The sequence below is a fragment of the Clytia hemisphaerica genome, unplaced genomic scaffold (assembly GCF_902728285.1).
Source record: "Clytia hemisphaerica strain Z4C2 unplaced genomic scaffold, Clytia hemisphaerica genome assembly, whole genome shotgun sequence".
Taxonomy (NCBI): domain Eukaryota; kingdom Metazoa; phylum Cnidaria; class Hydrozoa; order Leptothecata; family Clytiidae; genus Clytia; species Clytia hemisphaerica.
The window spans coordinates 272,416-294,659 of record NW_027104408.1 but is presented as its reverse complement, the minus strand read 5'-3'; the positions used below and the strand labels follow the sequence as shown (position 1 = coordinate 294,659).

General features: G+C 35.6%; 2 protein-coding genes across 2 annotated transcripts in view; both read right to left on the bottom strand.

The window, feature by feature from the left end:
• Positions 1 to 7,172, bottom strand: part of LOC136820164 (double-stranded RNA-specific editase 1-like) — a 33,231-nt gene extending 26,059 nt beyond the window's left edge. The window contains exons 1-2 of the mRNA XM_067076401.1: positions 7,088 to 7,172; positions 1,971 to 2,157 (exon numbers count right to left, since the gene is read on the bottom strand). Of these exons, the coding sequence (XP_066932502.1) occupies positions 1,971 to 2,157; positions 7,088 to 7,090 (190 nt within the window). The 5' untranslated portion in view covers positions 7,091 to 7,172. The remainder of the gene's footprint in view (positions 1 to 1,970; positions 2,158 to 7,087) is intronic.
• Positions 7,173 to 19,593: 12,421 nt separating this feature from the next.
• Positions 19,594 to 22,149, bottom strand: LOC136820162 (tubulin alpha-1A chain-like). Its single transcript, XM_067076399.1, has 4 exons — positions 22,004 to 22,149; positions 21,438 to 21,660; positions 20,023 to 21,030; positions 19,594 to 19,827 (listed from the first exon to the last, which is right to left on the bottom strand). Exons 1-4 carry the CDS (start codon positions 22,004 to 22,006, stop codon positions 19,706 to 19,708), a joined length of 1,356 nt encoding a protein of 451 aa, XP_066932500.1. The 5' UTR covers positions 22,007 to 22,149; the 3' UTR covers positions 19,594 to 19,705.
• Between the last annotated feature and the right edge of the window lie 95 nt (positions 22,150 to 22,244).

Here is a 22,244-nt window from a genome sequence, read left to right as displayed (position 1 = left end):
TTTTCAGCAGTAGCTTGATTTGCAAATATCAGATATCCATTTGGCAGAAAAAGAGTGGAAATGTGCGCATTGGATATATTCTTTCAATACATGCTCCAAAGGCTAGATTTTTGAAATTCTCAAAGGTTATCTTGCAGTAAATAACTTGAGCTGAAGAATATCTAAGATTCTGCTTTTACTTTTTTTCATTTTTTTATGCTCCAAAGGCTAGATTTTTTGAAAAATTCTCATGAGGGTTATCTTGCAGTAAATAACTTGAGCTGAAATATCTAAAGATTCTGCTTTTTTTTTCATTTTTTGTAGCCCATTAAGGTTCATCTTTTAAAAAAAGCCATATCAAATAGGTTAAGTGAATAAGACCAACCAAAATGTCTAACTTACAAATAGGGTACAATACATTGTTATCAGGAGGACCCACCATGGTTGGGTCCGAATAGAAAATTTTGGAAAATTTATACTTCAAAACAGCCTGTAAGAGCCCTGGAAATAGAAGATTTGATTGAAAAAAGAAATTCAAGTATTTTCAAGTATTCCAATTTATCATTTTCAAGTATATACTGGAAAAATGGGCATTTTTTCAAAAACTCCAGTATAATCAAGTACCAATATTTTTTTCCAGTATATTCAAGTATTTTCAAGTATTTCCAGTATCGCTGGCCACCCTGTTACATCTTAGCGACCAACCAAATCAAATAAGAGCTTGTAAAAACTCCAGCTTGTCCCGTCCATGTTAAGAAATGATGAATTTCAAGAGATCTATTTCTTCATTTCTTCACTCGCTTAAAATACAGACAGTGCTAGGTCAAAATCAGACGAAAATTACGTCCAAAGTTTTATGCCGCCTTATAAACAAGAATCGACGGCTAAAATCTGGATTTCTTTCCTGAAAAATATTGAAATAATTTATTCAATGGTAGGAAAGGAAATTTTAGATTTAGACTCGGATTCAAAGCAAAAATTTCTTCTGCCTCTTCTCGCCTCCAGCCTCTAGGATCCCCCTCATAAATTCTTAAATAGCTTATAAATCGTCAAGGTAAAAGTCCCTTAGTTTGCCGGAAGAGTCTCATTTCTCATATTTTGACGCTTCCTGTATCACAGTTTTAGAATTTCCAAGCCGACAATTTCATAATATAGACACAGATTAGCAATAAAGCTTAATAAAAGTAAGATTATATATTTCAAAGAGGTATAGATGTCTTTTAAACCGGATTAGCTTTACTAGCTTTGACCTTGAGATTATCAGATTTCATCTGCATTCTTTGTCTGCAAAGTTACAAGTTACAAAACTAGATGGAAAGTAGACGGAAATCAGGGAATGTAGCCTCACTCCCTCGGGAGCCTTTAGGTCGGGTTACTTCCCAATACATTCACAAGCAGGTTCACGTTAAGACTCAACTCAAATCATGTTGTTGGAAGTTATAGTTGAATTCAGAGCCAAAGGAAACGTTCTTTAATTTCGGAACTTTCGTTAAAACCTTTGACGTATAGCCTTTATTAAATACGTCTGAAATCATCGTGGGACTGGGCATCCATCATCTATTACAAGGGTCAACGCTGGTTGAATCTAAGTGTTTCCCGAGATTAAAATTACATCCGAGTGAAACTATATTGATAGGGGGCTTAGACATAGATTTATAAACCCCGAAGGGCTAGATGGCGTGCTTTAGCTGAAAAGTGTGCCGAGGTTAGGTAGGAAATCCTACCTAAGTCACGTGACATTACAATAGAATTTCAGCGCTTGACCAATAAGAAGCTTTCGCGGTTTCAAAACAATAGCAGCAATATTTTATGCGATATTCACTTTTTTTTGCTTGGAAGAGCTTAAAGCACGACATCTAGCCCTTCGGGCTTTATATCTATGGGCTTAGATCTAAAAGTTAATTCAAATGCCTTGCCTGAAGATGATTGATAAGGGAAAGAAGCCCGGTCCAGTTTAGAAATTAGAGATCAGTGAGAAAAAGATGACTTACCGCCGCTCCACATGACTGCTTGTTTTTTATTCGGCGATTCTTCTGATTTAATATCTTCTTCTTTTAAAAATGGAATATTCTGATGTGTGGGAGGTTGTTGTATAGAACTACCCCCGTCTTCGTCAGTGTGTTTCCGCTTCACTTGGTCAACATCCATCGCTGTGAAGGAGTCGAGTTGGTTGGCTCCCTGTAAAAAAAATGCATTTGTTCTCAAGTTTTGCCAAAATAAAGAGTTTCGGAGAAAATCTTATATACTACCCGCCAAAAGCAATAACTTTATAGGAAGTTCGAAAAAGTAAACAGGCGAGACAGCCTGAGGTTCTCTCAAGTTGCCAAAAAATAGTTCAAATTATGAAGTCAAAAATTCTTAAACTTTTAGATATTTTTTTAGTCATTTTCACGCGCCTAAGCCCATTCCAAATGGTCATTTATGAACAAACGAAAGGGGCCGGGGTTCGAGCTAGTTTGTTTAGTAGAGTGGACATTTGATAATCCATTGAAATTGTAGACTGTCCAAAGTGTGTCCAAAGTATAATTTCTAATAAGCGGACAATCAAATGTAAGGGACTTCTAATGAACAGACTAGTTAGACTCATTACAAGGTATGTGCAAAAACACTCACATTTCAAAACGCATTTTTACCAAACCAAAGGCTACAAGAAAAACAAACCAAAAACGCAAAACCAAAAACACGAGTTGCATTAACACACGTGTAGGAACGAACGTCTATAAGCCAGTCTAAAATGTCAGACAATAATACTCCAAAGCTCACGGCCGGTTTGTTTGAGAAAAACCAATAAAATCTCTGAGAGTAATCCTCCAAAACGCTGTGTCTCAAATCAACAAAGTAGCATTATAGTTAGTGTAATACGATTTTCCCTACGAGCCAGTATACAACACAGACTACTGTATTATTATATGGCGTGTATTAGAGGATTTTTCAGAGAAAGTAAAGCACGATTGACAAATTCTTTCTATTAAATTGACATTTCCAATCTCAAAGGGAAATTGTATTGTCTTTGACGTTTTTTATTTGCTTCGTTATTGGATTAGTAAATATTAAAAAACACACAGTGTCAATGCATAGTATCAATCTATAGTATCTTTTTTACAAGGTGTAATTTCATTGGATGTCATCAAGTGTTAATAAAATGATACGCTGTCAGAATGGTTTCATCAAAATTCATGAAGAGATCCCTTGGTCCGATCAGTCTAGACTAGACTTCCTGTAGAACAGTGGAAAGAGAAATAATACGCTCAATACAACAAGAAAGATTGCTACTTTTTATTCATGTTAAATGTTAAAAACAAACCTATAGGAGAAAAAGGCAAGAAAAGCCCTTGACTTAATAACGGGACCAACACTATTTACTAATCCAATAAAATATGATCTTATAAAACGCCTCCCCTATGAAGTTGTAACTGGATAAATTACAGCTCTCTTGCTTATAGTTTTTGTTGTCTGGTGAAAGATGATATAGCGTGTTGACCAAATCTCATTTTTCAAATTCTCATCATCAAGGATTTTAATGTTGATGTTTATTCATCTCGTTTACAAGATAAACATACATCTCTTTTAGATATGTATATTGTACATGAATTTCCTTAGTTCATGGAAAGATTTTATAGTGTTGCAGGCTTTTGAGGTCTATGGTATTCAACAAGTGTGCATCTAGCCTTATAACAAAGAAGCTTTAAAATAATATCCATAATGTTTACAAAAGCTGGTATATTTTGGCTGAACCGAAAGGCGAAACTATTTGTGCTTATTATGATTTTAGCTAAAATTTGCTCAAGCTAATTTTTATCCTTTGTTCTTTGTAGCCATTTCTAGAAATTTGAATCACACATTAATCGCATATGCTGGTAGAAGTTGGTAGGCTTTGGCTTTGATTAAAAAGCTTCATTTAGGCCCTCATAAAAAGTCTTGCCAAATTCGAAATCTCGAAATCTTGTTGCCAAAACCATTTCCCTCTCTGGAAATCTTACCCGAAATCTTAGAACTATCGATTTAATGGTACAAGCCGCACACAATAAAAACATTTTCAATCTCTCAGCTCAAGGCAACCAAAAACAAATTTCATCCAAGACCAAACCTCCAACAACTATGTACAAAATTTAAAAACATCTTCGAAAGATCTAAATTGAAACTAACTTTAGAAGACACATTTTTGAAAAAGCCTCAAAAAAAAATTCTGAAATCATAGATCTAATACCTACCTCGAAATATCCATGTTTCAACTCAAATAAAACAGCCAACCCCAACCACTTTTAAAGAAGATGATATCAAATGGAAAGATACACTTCAATAAGAAATTCCAAGGTAGTTTGACTGACTTGACTGTCCACAAGTAGAAAGCAAACAAAATGACATGAAGTGATGTGATTTACTGAGATTATAAACGCGTGACATAATCTCACCTCCGGCGCGAAATAATTCTTATTCAAAAGAAAAAGTTGTCTCTTTTTTTATAAGAAAAGCCCCCTTAGGCTAAATAGAGAATTGTAATGAGTGTAGTTTTATTTTAGAGGTTTTAGGACTACTTTTAAATGAAAACCTTAATTCTGGAATCTAAAAGTGAAACCTCCTTCTGATGCAACTCTGCCTCAAGTTTGAGCCTTCCAAGATGGTCCAAGGGTGATTCTAGTATTACACTCAATCAAAGTTGGTATAAGCTTAATAAACCACTTATAGGAAGGCTTTAATGTCAAATATAATACAAATGGTATAACGAAAAAGTGCCATTCTACTTGTTATTCTATAGCTTCCATAAAAATATAGAAATTTATACATTTATATGATGTTGTATCTATACCCCCATTCAAATCGATACCTTAAGAATTGTCAATTTTAAAGGTTCTTATAAGAAACATTATGGTTTTAAGAGAGAGCCATTCCAGAGCTACACAGTTTTTCAATGGTTACAAATAAAAATAAGAGGAAGTGATACCATGCAGACACTGTAAAATAGAATTTTTCTTGAACAATCCATGAAAAAATCAAAAACTGTAACAAACATTTGAAAAGTTTTAAGACAGTGCCATCAAAGGGAGGAGACAGTGATGCAAAGAAAATTTCTTTTTTTTTGAAAGTTAAAAAAGAATTCATACCGGAAAATTAACTTTTTTTTAACTCCAACTGGTCCAACAGTGCCAAATTATAGAAAAGGAAAAAAATATTAGCATATTTTATAGACGTTTATACGTATACATGATAATTAAAATCATTTTTAGCGACATGAGATTATCACTAGGAATCGATAAATAGAATTGAACAGACACTATGGTATGCAATTACTAGCAAGATCTGTTTAATTACATCTCTAGACTATTTCCAATATGAGAGCTTTTGATGTTGAAATATTTAGATACCAAATAATTGGGTGAGGTCAGGGCCCAAGGCACTAAAACCTGACTTTTTGTGATTTTAAATCCTATGAGGGCTGGCATAAATATAGCCTAGGTATCCAGACTCAAAATTTCAGAAAAAAACACTCTTACCTCAACATACAAAGTTTCTAAAATTTTAGAGTCTGGTGCAACTAAAAAAATTGGGTACAGTTTGTTTGATACTGCCTGTGAGTGAACCCTTGTTGACAGACTATCAAAACTTTGTGAACCCAGGCAGACACACATAATTAACTTACTATAAAACCTTTTTTACAAACACAAAAAACTTTCAAAACTACTTTAAGCTACATCAAAACATCAGCCACATTTATAAAGGCTCTATTCCAGCGGCCATTTTGTTTAGAAATGAACCTGCGTTTTCATTTTCATTTGTTTATCTTTTTTTGCCATGTCAGCTTTTTCCATAAATCATGTGCGCACATCAAGAAATATCGAAAACCCCGCGAAAATTCTGCTCAGTGAATGGGCGCGTACTGACCAATTGGTTACACTCACATACGCAGGGACAGATATCCCTACCAGAGGAGTTAGTTGGACCAGACCGTAAACCAGAGACAAGATTATAAAAAACTAGACGGTGAAATAGTTTACGGTCTGGATATCCAGGCTAGCATAAATATATACCAATAAGATAACCACTAATATTCACAATCCTGGTATTTTGACAAAGTGAGCTTTAATTGCTATGTTAAATCAAGTTAACATTACAGAGCAATAATCAATCCTAAGATAAGATATGAAAATACTTTAGGTGTACAAACTTTTGCGAGGAAGAAAAATCGCGAAACTCACAACATTTACTTTTGCAAATTTAGCGAAAAAATTTTTTTTTGCGAGCAGAAACTTTTGCGAATTAAGACTTAAAATTGAGAATTTTCACATGAAAAAATGGCTTAAAGGGACAAATACTTCTTGGATTGGCTTCAAATGTTTGTCCTTTGACTTATTAGTCTTTTAGCAGGTTAAAAAGTGACATAAAAGTTACATTTTATTCAAAGTTTTAAGTTTTACAGATTTTCTATTTTGTTGAGAATTATTCGCGAGCATAAACTTTGGCGAATGATAGTTCCTAGAATTTTTAAAGACATTTACTTTCGCGAAAAGAGTCAAAATTCGCGAAAATCGCAAAAGTTTCCCCCTGACAGAAAATTAGCTATTTCACAATTGCTATATCCTATCTCATTATATCATGCATCACCTTGGGTATGATAACAAAAATTGACTAAAGTAGCGTCAAAGGTTTGTACTTTATTAATACATTAATGTCTTTATTTATTTATTTATCTCGTATTTTTGATGAAAATGACGTCACTATTTTCATACTCTAAAACAGCAATCATTTTGTCAATATTTGGGATTGATGGCTTGTCATTTTAAAAATCTTCTTTAGAAATAGTGTATTTTGTATAATATATAATTTTCCGTTGTGTATAATGTTTTTAGAAACATTTTATGAATTATATGTTACGAGTGTGTTATAATTTTCTGGTCTGTAGTTTGTATGACCTGCATCCTGTCTCCTGCGCCCTGTCCCCTGCGTTTCGAACCAACCATTGTATTTTTTAATGCAAAGTTCAATATGTGTTTCCCATAAATTTTATATGAAGAGTTAGGGCTATACTGCCAGTCTCTGAAATTTTAGAAACTTTGTATGCTTGAGGTAAATTTAGAAAATTTGATTCTTAGGCTACAGTACACCCTACCACCATGTGTTGAATCTGTGAACGTTGGTTTTTACTGGTTTCCAATGGTTTCCACAAGATAGACTTTAACACTGTTGAAAAATCTTGAAACTCTGCAATTAGAAAAAAGGGAATCAAAGCTGCCTGTGTCAAACAAAGTAACTTAAAATAGCTAACCAGTAAGACAGTGTAGCTACATAGTTACCAAGTGTCTCACATCCTGCCAGATGGACACATATATGAACGCAAATTAGGGGGCTCTACTCGCCCCTTAAAATCCCCAGCTCAATTTAACACTTGCAAATCCCCAGCTCAATTTTGAGCTGCCCAGTTATATTCAGTTTGGTAATCAAACGCCTATTATTCGATCAAGTTTGATTGAGTTTCAAATTCGATTCGATTTTATACCACCTTGTCAACACACTGGACTCTACGAACACCAGACACGCAAAGTCCGGAATTGGTTGAGGATACTTTAACATCGGACAATCTCAACACTGGACTTGAATCTGTAGCCTGGGAATCCAAGCGTTAAACTTTTTCCACAGTCTAGCTTATGATATTTTTCAATTTTTGCTGCTTGTTTTTAACCCAGACGATACTAATCGAATGTTCCAAACGTTCAATTGTAAGGCTGGGCTTAAAAAATTGTTGGTTTGCCGTCACCCAACCCTAGATTTTGGAGGTGGGTTGGTCCGTCAAAATTTTTTTTATTTTAGCGATTTTTGAAATTTTTGTCCATGGAAGGGTTAACAGTTTGTTTACATTTAGGTAATTTTGAATAAAAAACAGAAGTGCTAGCAGGGAATTTACGATTCTTATGCTTGAGACAAACAAGATACGAGTTTTGATTTTTTATTGTCTGAAGAATTTGAAGGAAAAAAAATCTTCTTTTAAAATGGCAATAAATTTTTTTGGGTCGGCAGGTTTCGAGGTAGGGTTGGTCGGGTGACGGCAAACCAACAATTTTCTAAGTCCAGCCTAATCGATAATAATCGAAGATAATCGAACGTCATCGAATGATGACTTATCGATTACACCGAAACTTTGAAATAATCGAATACGGTATTGCTCCGAATAAACGCACAGGGCGTTTATTTAATTTTTTCGATTTTAGGAGGGGTGTTTATTCGAGGGGGCCGTTTAAAAGAAGGGGGCGTTTATTAAATTATTTTAGTCTATAGTCGAATATTTCATCATCATCATCATCATTTTTTGTTTTACATAAGAAAATTTGCGTAGCCTTCCTTCCACAACACCCGATCTTGCATGACTGTCTTTATTTCCTCAATCTTGAGACCTGTTTTCCTCTTCATAGTATCCAGGAAGGTTAACTTCCTTAATCTTACTAGACCTGTTGGTGACCAGAAAAGAAGTCTGGATACTATTTCTTCTTTTGCTCAAAAACAGTGGCCTGCAAACTAAAGTCTTCTATTGGCGAGGATACACAAGATGCATGGTAGATTATTGTATATTTGATTGAGGTTTGGATGGTCCGCCCATTTAGATTTTGAACCTTTTTGAGGATGTTTGTGTAACACCCGTCAATACTTTTTTTCCATGGCTCTCGTCATTGTCCAGGTCTCAGACCCATAAAGGAGAATAGATTGATTATAAGGTTTTAAGGGGTTGAACCTTAATCTTATTATCAAGATTAGACTTCCAAATTTTGTTTAGTTTGTTGCAGGCCTTCCACGCAAGAGATTTTCTAATATTAAAGTCTTGTTCGGAATCATTTCTAATGTAGGAGCCAAGGTATTTAAAATCATTGTCTCTTTTGATATTTTACACTGTTCAGAGATTTCAGAGTACGGACAGAATCAGAAGTGCACAGAAATTCAGTTTTTCTCTCGTTACAAAAAAGGCCGACCTGACTAGCGGCATTCTCAAGAGAGTGTCAGAGAAGATTTTCTGCAAACTGAATGGTCTCAGGGACAAGGGCGAGATCATCAGCAAAGTCTAGGTCGGTAAGAGAAAAGTGGCGGGATTTCTTCTACTTTATTGGGCTGTAAGTTGGAAACCCTTGTAGTTTAAAGGATCAATAGAAATACGAAGAACATATTTAATCTAAAACTAGAATAAAAAGAAAGGGTGCAAGGGTGTCTCCTTGAAGAATACCAGCATGGATGTCAAACATTTCAGTGTCCCTGCCAGGAGAGACAGCTTTTGCCTTGGTAGAAGTGTAGAGCGCCCTGATGGCAAGAATAATTTTGTCAGGAATATCATAAAATTTCAAACATTTTTTCTCTGTTAATAGAGTCAAAGGCCTTTTTGAAATCAACGAAACAGAGAATAACTTCTTTGTCTAATTTACGCAGTAGTTGTGTGCATTTTGATAATTTTGATGTATAATTTATGGAAAAAGCTGACTCTGCAAAAAAAAAGAAAACAAATGAAAACGAAAACATAGATTCATTTATAGAAATAACAAGTGATATTTTTATGGACCTACCTGGTTATCAAACTAATCAATGAACATTGAAACAATGAAACACATAGGATATAACTGGTCAAAATATAAAAAAATAAAGAACAAGAACAACTCGAGAAATTAATGAAATCTGGCGATTCTCGGTTGTTCTGGCGATTTTTAGAAAGTTCCTGTACCAAAATCAGTTTTATTGAAAATTGAACCATGCTTAATCGTCGACATTCTTATAAATAATGTTTTAGTTTGAAAAAAACAAAGACATAAAACGAAAAAATCCAACTAAAATCTGCAAAAACGGAAATTTCCGGCTCGGTCATTTTTTGAGCATTGCGAATACGCATCATTCTGCAAAAAATCAGAGAAAAATCAGAATGAAAATTCGAGAAAATGTCAAAAACCGTTTTTCCGGCATATTTCCAGTATTTTCGGCCAAAATTTTTTTTTTTTCGAAAATCAGGCTCCGTCGCATTTTTAGGTATGTCAATTTGCATCAGTGTGCAAAATTTCATAAAAAAATATAAAGTACAGCTCGAAAAATTCAAGAAATACTGTCTTTCCGGCGAAATCAGGTTGTTCTGGCGATTTTTGAATAGTTCCGGCTTCAAAAATCAATTTTATTGAACATTGAAACATGCTTATAATAATAAATAATAATATCTTTCCTCACAGAGTTAAAAAGTAATAATAAATATATTTATAAATATGTTTTAAACTCTATTGAGGTTGGCGCCCGTGGAGCGCCAGGATTTTCTTTCCACCATCATTGTGAGTGCATCTGACTCACTCAGTCCATACAACTTTGCATCTCTGATGACTTCACGGTATGTCGAATTCGTTACACCTGGTTTCTTTTTTAGACCAGGGTGGTACTGTTCGAAAGTTAACTTTTTTATGTAGCATTCGTTTGAAGCTCGGGTGCAGTGTGCAATCCAGTTGTATTGCTGATTTTGAAGGTACTTAGAAAGCGAAGGCCGGTCGATAAGGTTTTTGATTTGCTCATTTGAGTAAAGTAGTTTTTTGAATGTTCCTTTTTTTCCATCATTTGTTGTATATTCAATCAGTTCAGGTTTGCGTTGATTACCTCCTCTGACTAGGTAACGTAAGAATTTGATATATTGACTCTCAATATGATCGAATTGTTTCTTGGTCAATGTCCAGCACTGACATCCATACATGAGACGGGAGCGAACAAGTGATTCGAGGTATAGAACTCTGGTGTGAAGTTTGATTTTATAATTCGTGAAAAAAGGTTTCAATTCGTAAAATTTGCAAATGGCTGAAGTGATGCGATGCTCTATTTCAATATCTCCTGTTGAACTGTTGTCATATTCGATAAATGCTCCCAGGTATTTGAATGATTTTGAGTTTCTAATTGGGATCCCATTCAAGGTTATAATTGACTGTGGATATATGTCGTTTATAGTTGGTTCTAATTTCCAGTTTAGAATAAGGGTTTCGGTTTTATCCGGATTGAGTTTTAGACAGTATTCAACAAATACTTCGTTCAATATCTCAATCATTTTCTCGAGATCTCCAATGCACCAAGCTACTAGGACAATGTCGTCGGCATATCCTAGCCATAAAAGAAGTAGAATTCCTGCTATGGCATATTCGGTTCCAGTGACTTCAGTAGGAATTTTGTAGGGGATATCAACAAATCGAATTCCAGCTTCACGACACCTCTGCTGAAATATTTCAAGTGTGTGGTTAGCGTAGATATTGTATAAAAGAGGGCTTTCGGGTCCGCCTTGTCTGACTCCCGAGGTAGTTTCAAAGATTATAGAACAACCTTTTATTGAACAGTTAGTTTTATCATACATATCTTCAATGATTTTGAACATTGTTAGGTTTCCAAAGTATCCTTGGACAATGGTGAATAGCCAATCTCTACGGATGTGGTCGAAAGCAGCGGACAAATCAACCATGCCGATAAAAAGTTCTTTTTGTTGTTTTCGCGCCCATTGATGAATTCTTTTCAGACAATAGATACCGTCCGTACATCCTCTCCCTGGTCGAAATCCCATTTGTCCTTCATTCAGTATATCATCATAAAAGTTGAGACATCTATTCAAAACAATGTTCACAAGCACTTTGGTCAAAATACTCGATAAGGTAATTCCGCGGTATTTCGTTGGATCACGGGGAGAGCCTTTATTTTTGAATATGGCACTTATTTCTCCTTTGCCAAAATAGTCTGGAACTTTTCTATTTTCCCAGATGTCATTGAAAAATTTGTGGATAGTTGTTTTGAATTCGTTACTTTCAAGACTGAGTTATTACGAAGTCTGGTAATAGCTTTTGTTATTTCATCTATGGTGGGTGGAAGATCATTTATATCTAACGGTTGATCTCGTGGTAATGGTAGTGAAAGTGGGTTTGGTACATTTAGTTGATCAGGGTTGAAATGGTCGCGAAAATGTTCGAGTAGACCAGGACAGTCTAATTGGCGGGGTTTTTTTCTGTGAATTTTCGCTTGTTCTTTAGCGATTTTATAGGATTGGGCGATGTCACGAGCAGTTTGTGCAGCGGTAAACTTAGATGCTTCATTTGCGTAGTGTTTATTTCGTAGGAGTGTTACTCGTTTACGAATCTTCCTTTGAGTTGCTTGATATTGCTTTTTATCGTGTTTGATGTGGTATCGTTTTCTTCGCTCGAGAAGTTCTTTCAGTTCATAATCGTTATCCCATGGAAACGGTTGTTTATAGATGGCCTAAGTAGGACATTTTTAATTTGAACCCCCATTTTAGACATTTTAGAGGAAAATGCACATGCTAAAAACATAATCCATCGAAAGAGCGACCTTTAATTGATATATGTTGAAAATTTCTTCAAAATCTGCCGAAGGGTTTTTTCTCTATGTGTCTTTCTATAAGGCCAATAAGTTTCTCCACTTAAAGCTTTAGACATTGCCGTGAATAATTCACTGCCACTTGGTCTACCATTATGAAAATTCCCGATTTTACAAATAAAGGACTGTCTACATCATAAAATTTCGGTTTTTGTAACATGTAGACTAGGCTTTTACGAGAGGCTTGAGTTTTCAAATTAAGATATTTCTTGATTCCTTCGATCAAAATATTTGAAAATCAGGAAGTATTATTTTTTGGTGCTCTTTCGATTGGTGATGGTTAGAAATTACGCATTTTTCTTGATTTTTGAGTTATAGGCAAAAATAGGAAAAATGGCCTAGTAAGGACATTTTTTATTTCCTAGTTAGTACATATATGTCCAAATTAAGAGACACTGTCCTAAGTAAGACATTGTTCCTGACTGTCCATTCGCCGCGAGGCTTTATTGAATGAGACACAACCAGACGGTGTCAATCGAATGAATCGAACGCCGAATCAATTGAACGCAATTGAACACAATTGAATGATTGCAATTTGATTGTCGAACGCAATCGAATCGCAATCGAATATTACCCAAGATTTGCCGTTCAATTGCTTCGATTACATTCGATTGTATTCGATTATGTTTGAGTACATTCGATTGATTTAGATTTTATTTGCTTTCGTACACTACGATACTTATAAGCGCTCGGCCACCCACACTAAAAAGCTCTAACAGAGTGATCCAATTTGATTTAATCGCGATCAAACGCATCGAACATAATCGTAATCAAACCAATGGAACATCATAGTCAACTATTAATGGAACCAATCTAACCTTACTCAAACACAATGAATGAATGCTAGCAAAACTGAGTTTGTTATTTTTCGTTCCCCTTGGAGACAGATGGACTGTATTCCAAGAATTAAGCTTTGCGGGAAAATTCTATCACCAAGTAAGAGTGTGAAGTATTTGGGTGTTCACCTTGACAATCATCTAAACTGGAAGGTTCATACTTCTTTCGTTGCTGCTACATTGAGAAGGGCAAATGGGGCAATATCCAAACTTCGTCACTATGTTCCAATTCACATCCTTCTAAACATTTATCATGCAATTTTTGCTTCTCATGTTCGCTATGCTAGTCAACTCTGGGGACTGTGTGACAATACTGTCACACATAGAATTCTTACTCTTCAAAACACTGCACTAAGACTCATGACCTTTAGTGAACCAAGAACTTCTGCCACTCCCCTGTTTGCTGAACTTAAATTACTCAAAAACTTTGATCAGGTGAAAGTAATGAATGTCTTATTTATTCAAAAATACCTCCAGGGTAATCTTCCATCTGATGTCCTATCAACACTTAATTTTGATGAAATTGATCACAAAACTGGCACCAGGGGCAAAGCTATTAAACTACTAAAACTTTCAACGGTCAAAACCACAAATTTTGGACTTAACTCTTTCTCTCGTCTTTCGTCAAAACAATGGAATGAGTTACTAATAAATCATCCTGACACTGATTTTCACAACCTTGATACTGATGAACTAAAATCTTTAGCTACAAAATTCTATTTAGACAAATACAAAGCTGAAAACGAATAATCTTTGTGTGTGTGTGTGTGTGTGTGTGTGCGTAATTGTGTGTGCATGAGCTTAGTGTGTTTTCCCAGGGTGGGAGGGGGTGGGTCGTGTAACAGGAAGAACTTTATAGATAAAACTACTCAAAGAAATTTTCATAAAATAAAAGTAAAAATATTTCTTATATTCATTATTTTGTGTCACTATTAATATTATGATAATCGTTTATTCATTTGTTCTTTAGTTCTGTAATAATTTTTCAGTTTCTTCTAGGTTCCCCATTGTATTAGAGAAATCTATTTTTTTTTGTAAGGGGTTATCCTGCTGTGTTGCAGCGAAAATATATTCAATTCAATTCAATTCACAATCGAATATTACCCAGGAATCGGCCGTTCGATTGAGATTCGATTACATTCGACAATCGAATAGACCTTTTTTTAAAGAGGCAGCCATATTGAATAATTATGTACTCCAGCATAAAAACAATGATACAGCCATGCATAATTTTTAAAATATGCATATTTTAAAAATTATGCATGGCTGTATCATTGTTTTTATGCTGGAGTACATAATTATGCAATTATTCGAACACGTTCGATTACGTTCGATCTGTTCAATTGCGATTTTTGTTCGCAGTTGTTCGATTGACACCGTCTCTGGACACAAACCGGTGTGTCTGGTGCGCATTATTTGTGAAACACACAAATGTTTGGTGTCCAGAAGGTTTCCGGTATGGCTGAGGGATACTTTTTGGCACTGGACAAAACACTGGGCTGTCCACAGTGCGTCAACACAGGGTTGTGATTTTATATAGCCGGTTCAATAAAAATAAAATTTTAAAAAATAAGGGGCGACGTCCATATTCAAAGTCGCCACGCGTAACGGGAAAAGACCGTTAGTGGGTAGGTATATCGGAATGTTGAGAGTTAGCTGTGGCATTGATGACCAAAATGAAACTCCACTAAAAATTCCAAGGAAAAAATCAAAAATCGCTTATCGTAGCGCTCACTTCTTCGCTTTTTCCTTTAGCATGCTATCCAAAATCCTTTCCCTGAGCAATTTAGGGGTGGTTTCAGAGTATAACATTCTTGCTTTGAGAGTTTTAAAAACAAAGGCCGTTTAAAAATTGTGATGGAATTTGGCCGTTGTAAACCTCTGAAAATGGCGACCTTTGTAGCAGCGGGCCGTTTGTTTTGATTTTAGCGGGAATGAAAGCTTCAGTAAAAGTTTGGTCAAATCATGAAGACCGTTAAGGTGGTGGGTAGGTATGTTTGAAAACTAACGGTCTTTTCCCGTTACGTGTGGCAAGATTGAATATGGACGTCGCCCCTAAATGGGTGTTTGGTTGACATCCCCTGGTGGAAAAACCAAAAATTACCTAGTGCTAAGAGTGGCGGTTTCTGTTGATGAGTTGGAAGTGTCTTGCTTGTGCTGAGCAACTTTCCCAGTAGCGATTTTCCTTGATTTTAATTGATTTCTTCCTTTTCGATGAATTTAAAATCTGGAGCTTCAAGTACAATTTGTCAGTCGACTATATCTAAAACATACTATGGTATCCGTAAATTGTATAACGATAAAATCAAATCCTACATATTACTGCAATGTAATGCGATTTACATAACGAAGTATATATTGTATGAGCCCGACTGTCTGTAAAGGACACCCTGAATTTCGCTACTTTCACTTTCATTTCGTAGCTTCGTCTACCATTTTTGAGTTCTCTTGTTGAACTTTGGCGGCCGCCCACGCTAAAGCTCTGAAGGAGCGGGCCAATATACCAGACCTTCAGAGCAATGTTAAAATTTTCCCGACCTTCAGAGCTTTAGCGTGTCGGAAGAAAATTTCTACATCGAGTACCAGATAATTGATTGGTACACTCTTTTTTTAAAGAAGCATCACGGGCAAATCGGGTCAAGAGGCCCAAATGCTAAGCATAATCTCGTTTTCAGCCTTAATTAATTTATGTTTATTTTTATTGCCCCCGCAGGAGCGTAGCGACGAGGAGGCTCTCATAGTTTCACGCATAGATATTGGACTGGAATCTCAAAATTTTGCGAATTGTTTTGTTGTTGTTGTTGTTGTCGCGTAAGCATATCCGTAGTTAGTCTCTTCCGTAAATGTTCGGTTTTTTTCCGGGACGGTAGTATACATATTTTCATATTACGTTACGGTAGTATACATATTTTCATATTACGTTATATGGTATTATCATTATTACATATTACAATTTTAGTTTTGATTTGGCTTTGAAAAGCTGAAGCGATTGTTATAAATGCAAATCAAAACAGTGTATGATATAACACGAATTACAATATTACTTGTGCAAATCAAAACAAACAAAATGGCAGACTGGTTATGATGATGATGAGCTGATTCATTGACTAGAAAAAGTGTTTTGTATGTCAAATTTTGTTTCTTGTCTTTGAAACTGAATACTAACTACTGTAATTTAGTCAGAGGTTCACTTCAGCAATGATTTCAATTCTTTTTCCAGAATCTTTAAAGAAATTTGCTTAAGTTTTCAAATGTACATTTGATATTTTTGTTCAAACTCTAATTTATTTTTGTCTGTCATTTTATTGATAACTACCTTTATTGTTTATGGGGCTTCTTGAGCTTTAAATACCATCATATGGTCGTAACTCGAGAAAGTCCTTCTTAACTTAGTAAAACAACCGGCAAAGTATAAAAAAGATGAATGTACGCATATGTAAGGTTGAATCCAAACGTGGTTGACTTTTTCTTTTGGTCTTCAAAATAATTTACCTCACTTAGAGTGTTTTTACGTCTTTTCAGTGTGGTAAATCTTTTTCAAAAACCTGAAAAAGGTTTGTTTACTCGTTAAACTTTACATGTGCACGTTAAACTTTTTCATGCAGTTGTGGATAGCCTAAATAACTTACGCTCCAATGGTTTGGTGAAATAGCTCCAAATTCTGGCTTTCTAAGTTAGGAGAGACCTTCCCGAAGGCATTTAACGGTGGTTAGACTAGGTACACAGACAGTCATACAGAAACACCATAAAGGGAAAGTATATCGCTAGCTATAAACTCAAAAAGTCTAGCTTCCTGAAGGCACGTCTCTTCATTGTCTGCGCTGCGATTAGCTTGGAGAAAAGATTGCATCGTGAAAAAGGACTATATGCACTTGAAAATAAATTTAGGCGCATTTTAATTTTTCTCGACTGTACGTCTGAATGAACCACAATGGCATTCCTTTACTTTTCTTTTGACCAACAACATAGAAGATTTTGCTTGAGAAGTGCAATCACAGCGTACGCTAGTGGAGCCCAGGCCTTAACTAGGATAAGTGAGTTTCTATTTCACCAAACTTAAGATGGCGCAGAACTTTTTGATAAATTTTATACACAGTATCCTCTTGACTATTGTTTATTAGGCAAAATAGCAATAGAGAAATGTTGAAATATAGCAGCCAATGAAAAAAAAACAAGCTATTTCTGATTGGTTACCTTGTGGATTTATTCACCGCTATATATTTTGCCTACAATCTAAGATGTCTGCGGCATTATCAGAACAGGTCTATTTAGTGAATAATAATCATGACATATATCGTTATAAGAAAGAAACTAGGAGAAAAAACAAACAAACAGGAGATGTGAAAATCAGTAAGATAATGATACCATAATAACTTTTTAAATATATTTCTGAGAGGCTTTTCCAGCTTTTCCTTAAATTTTATTAAGTTATCAAGCTGCATGAATTCTTCAAGTATGTATTTTTTTATAATGGAATATATTTTTTTTTTCAAGCAAACGCCTCAATCAATCAATAAATCAATCAATCAATCAATTAATCAACCAATCAATCAATAATTAAATCAATCAATTATTCCTGATTATTTTTTAATGTTTAATCTTTAAAGCATTAAAGCTTTATAAGTGCATGACATGATCTTTTTATGTGGGGGCATTTAGTGAAAGCTATGACTAGTTTATTTAAATAATATGCGAAGACTTCGTTCTGTTGATTTTCTTTGAGTTCATGGAAATTTTGAATTTTTAAGTCACGGAACATTGATTCGGCTGGAAAAATTACAGTTTTCTTGTATTGTAATTTGTAGACGATGCTTAAGCTTATTTTTTACCGAGTTTGAGCCTAAGTATGCATGATAACGTTATGCTTATAAAAAAAAGTAAGACAGCTAACCGACTGACTGGCATTCCTCGGCAACCTCGATCCCTGCGTATTATCAGCTTTTTGATTCTTACTGATAGCGCTAGATAAAACCCTGGCATTGGCTGGTTTTCGAACGCGAAAGATTACGTAATTCAAAAACAAAACGTCAGATTTCTTTTTTCAGATTTTCTTTTTTCAGATTTCGTTCTTCTTTATTGAGGTCGTTGCATTGCAGTGTAACTTTGTAACGTCAGAATATTTCATGACGTATTGTTTTGAGAAGTTCCCCCTCAACCTCGTCCCCGTGTATTACAGGCTTTATTTACATTACTCTGATTGACGCCAGAGAATACCCTGGTATTATCTAGCGCTATCAGTAAGAATCAAAAAGCTGATAATACGCAGGGATCGAGAGGGGGAACTCGCATCAGCCAACACCAGAGGGTATTCTCTGGCGTCAATCAGTAACGTAAATAAAGCCTGGGATACACGGGGACGAGGTTGATTCCTCGGCTACACCATAGTTAGTAGTGAACCCAGGGGGGGGGGTTCGATTCCAAAACGGCCCTTGAAATCGGACCCTTCTTTTTTTACAGTGCAGAGAAAATTTAGAAAGATTTGAATAAATTTGGCCGAAAAAAATTGACTCGATGCCTTTTCTTGAAAATTTCTGACCTTTTCCACTAGGCTAAATATGGTGACAACTTGAGTACAATTTTTCTTATCTTTGATCATTTCGAACCTTACACTGCACGCAGAAGATGCAATTTTTGGTCAATTTTAGACCAAAATGTGGCGAAAAGTGGAACTTGCGCATGAAATATCTCGAGTTAGGTAATGAAATCGGCCATACCCGTTTAAAAGTCTTCTGTATAGTTTTTGAGAGCTTTCGAATGGTATACCTGATATTGTCTGAAAATGAGTTTGAAATTTTCAAAACATTTCGCCCTTAGGGTTTTGCCTGGGGAAAAAAGAAATTGCCCAAAAAGGGAATGTTCCACCAGTTAGATTCTAGGTTATTTTTTTCCTGAGGCATAAGCATCCTATAGAGAAGGTCTGGAGAAAGTTTCAGCTATATATTATTTTTTTCCTGTAAATTATGCTAAACGACCCTACTAAAATAGGCACTTTCCGCAATCAAACGAGTACGACAACGAGAACGTGAAAACATCAAATTCACACGAGTTCTTGCACTGTCCTTAATTTTGCCATTCTTGGGGTATATTTGAGCAATTCTCTAGGAAATTAGGCATTATAGAGTACTTGAAGCCTTAAGATGTTCTTAATATTTTGGCCATCGAAGCTTTTAGTCTTATAGTTTGTTCTTATGAAAAATTTTAACTCGTTGGAAAGATGATTTTGAGCGATAGTAGAATTTCTTAAAAATTTGAAAACGAATATTTTTTCTACTCAGTCATTCAAGAGGAATGAGAGGGATGTTTTAGGAACAGACTTCAGTAAAGAACAAATCGAAAATTTTACAAATTAGAAAAGACCTAAAATTGAATCAAGTATAAAAATTTCAAAACAAAAAGGAACTAAACAACGTCTCAATTTATCATTTTCAGTCTTTTGTATCTTTGTTTTCATGTCATCATATTTCTTTTACACATATTGCTTACAAGTAAATAACTGTAAAAAGGATCTCAGTTTAGGGGAGATCTCCTTAATATTCGTCATCTTCGCCTTCTCCATCATCATCAATGGAATCAACACCGACTTCTTCGTAATCTTTCTCCAAGGCTGCCATGTCTTCACGAGCTTCTGAAAACTCTCCTTCTTCCATACCTGGAAAGAATGAAATGAAACTTATAGTTCAGTGATTTCAAAAAGTGGCCAGCATAATCACTTTCAATGATTTTAGATTTGCACTTTATAATTTTAGTACATTGCGAAGCTTAAAATTAAAATATAATCAATTTTGATATCCTTTTATTGTGCATAATTTCAAAATCAAAATATTTTAAATTTGGTTTTCCTTACCTTCACCGACATACCAATGGACAAAGGCACGTTTAGCGTACATCAAATCAAATTTATGATCCAAACGGGCCCATGCTTCAGCAACAGCAGTGGTGTTGGACAACATGCAAACAGCACGTTGAACTTTAGCAAGATCACCTCCTGGAACAACAGTTGGCGGTTGGTAATTGATTCCAACTTTGAATCCAGTTGGGCACCAGTCAACAAATTGGATTGTACGTTTTGTTTTGATAGTAGCAATGGCAGCATTGACATCTTTGGGGACAACATCACCACGGTAGAGCAAGCAGCAAGCCATGTATTTACCATGCCGTGGATCACATTTGACCATCTGGTTAGCTGGTTCGAAACAGGCATTAGTGATTTCTGAGACAGTGAGCTGTTCATGGTAAGCTTTCTCTGCAGAGATAACTGGAGCATAAGTTGCCAATGGGAAATGGATACGTGGATATGGGACCAAGTTGGTTTGAAATTCAGTCAAGTCAACATTTAGGGCCCCATCGAATCGAAGTGATGCAGTGATAGATGACACAATTTGACCAATCAATCTGTTCAAGTTGGTGTAGGTGGGGCGCTCAATGTCGAGGTTTCTTCGGCAGATATCATAGATAGCTTCGTTATCAACCATGAATGCGCAGTCAGAGTGTTCCAATGTGGTGTGGGTGGTCAAGACAGAATTGTATGGTTCAACAACAGCTGTGGAGATTTGGGGAGCTGGGTAGACAGCAAACTCCAATTTGGACTTCTTTCCATAATCGACAGAAAGACGTTCCATCAACAAGGAGGTGAATCCAGATCCGGTGCCACCACCGAAGGAGTGGAAGATCAAAAATCCTTGAAGACCAGTGCATTGATCAGCGAGTTTTCTAGTACGGTCCAAAACTTGATCGATGATTTCTTTACCAACAGTGTAATGGCCACGAGCGTAATTGTTGGCAGCATCTTCTTTACCAGTGATCAGTTGTTCAGGGTGGAAAAGTTGACGGTATGTTCCAGTTCTGATTTCATCTATAAAAGAAAAAGGATAAAACAAAGTTAAATTCTGATCAACATGAAAATTTTCCAGGCTAAAAAGACCCACATCAACCAAGTAAATAATCACCTCTCTGTTTTAAAGTCCTGTTCAAAGTGAGTACAATAGCGGAATTTCCAATTACAAAATTTAATTACTTATCTTATTGAAAAATATATTATAACATAATCTGATGGGTTTTAAAGTTTGGAAATTTTTCAGAAAGCTAAGGGTAAATTTATTTTTTGCGAAATTGGAGCTTCGAACTAAATAATTTCTGATAAATTTACATGAGTGAGCGAGAAAGTGCTGAGTCGCAGGCAGATAAGATGACATAGCTGAAGCACAGAGACATTCTACTTTCAATACTAGATAATTTTGGGAAATAATCTTTTCCACATACCGACAACAGTTGGTTCTAAATCCATGAAAACAGCTCTTGGGACATGTTTACCGGCACCAGTTTCACTGAAGAAAGTGTTGAATGAATCATCTCCACCTCCAATGGTTTTGTCTGAAGGCATTTGACCATCAGGTTGGATTCCATGCTCCAAACAGTACAATTCCCAGCAGGCATTACCAATTTGGGTTCCAGCTTGGCCAACATGGACTGAGATACATTCACGCTGGAAAATTTGAATGAGATTATAAATTTTTGCTTAGATAGACAAGGCACACTCCCCCATTTGAAATCAAGCAATGCAATGTCTTCATAACAAAACGACACATGACGAGTTAAACACCATGAAAATGAAGACACTGCATTGTCTAGTAGAATTCTAAGAATTTTGACCACAACAAAGCAAAAAAAAATCACGGGAAGTTTGATTAGGTATGAAGCAATTTCTTTAGCGATTAGAAACGATTAAAATCTGTAGGATAGGAGTCTACAAAGATAAGTCAGTTGTGGCCTGTGTAGAAGTGATCCAAACTGTAGGCAAAAAGGCTGAAAAAAACTGATGGACTTACCATGTTGATTGAGATTTGTTATCAAAGAAGAAAAGTTTTGAAAAGTGGATAAACTTAGTCAGGGATATACTTTGCGACGTAACGGTTCGCCTGTACTTCCTTGCGAAGAACGAATGAGGAATGGAAGATCAAGGTGCAGTTTATGTAGTGCACATGATCGAATCTGATTGGTTGTTGAATTTTCTAAACCAATGAAATCCACTATTGTAGATCACGTGGTTTATGGTTTCTCGGTGACGGC

Excerpts from the sequence above, each read along its gene's own strand:
- LOC136820162 (XM_067076399.1), bottom strand. Across the intron at positions 21,031-21,437 it reads TTTAGAACCAACTGTTGTCG|ATGAAATCAGAACTGGAACA; the intron begins GTATGTGGAAAA and ends TTTCTTTTATAG. Across the intron at positions 19,828-20,022 it reads CCATTGGTATGTCGGTGAAG|GTATGGAAGAAGGAGAGTTT; the intron begins GTAAGGAAAACC and ends CATTCTTTCCAG.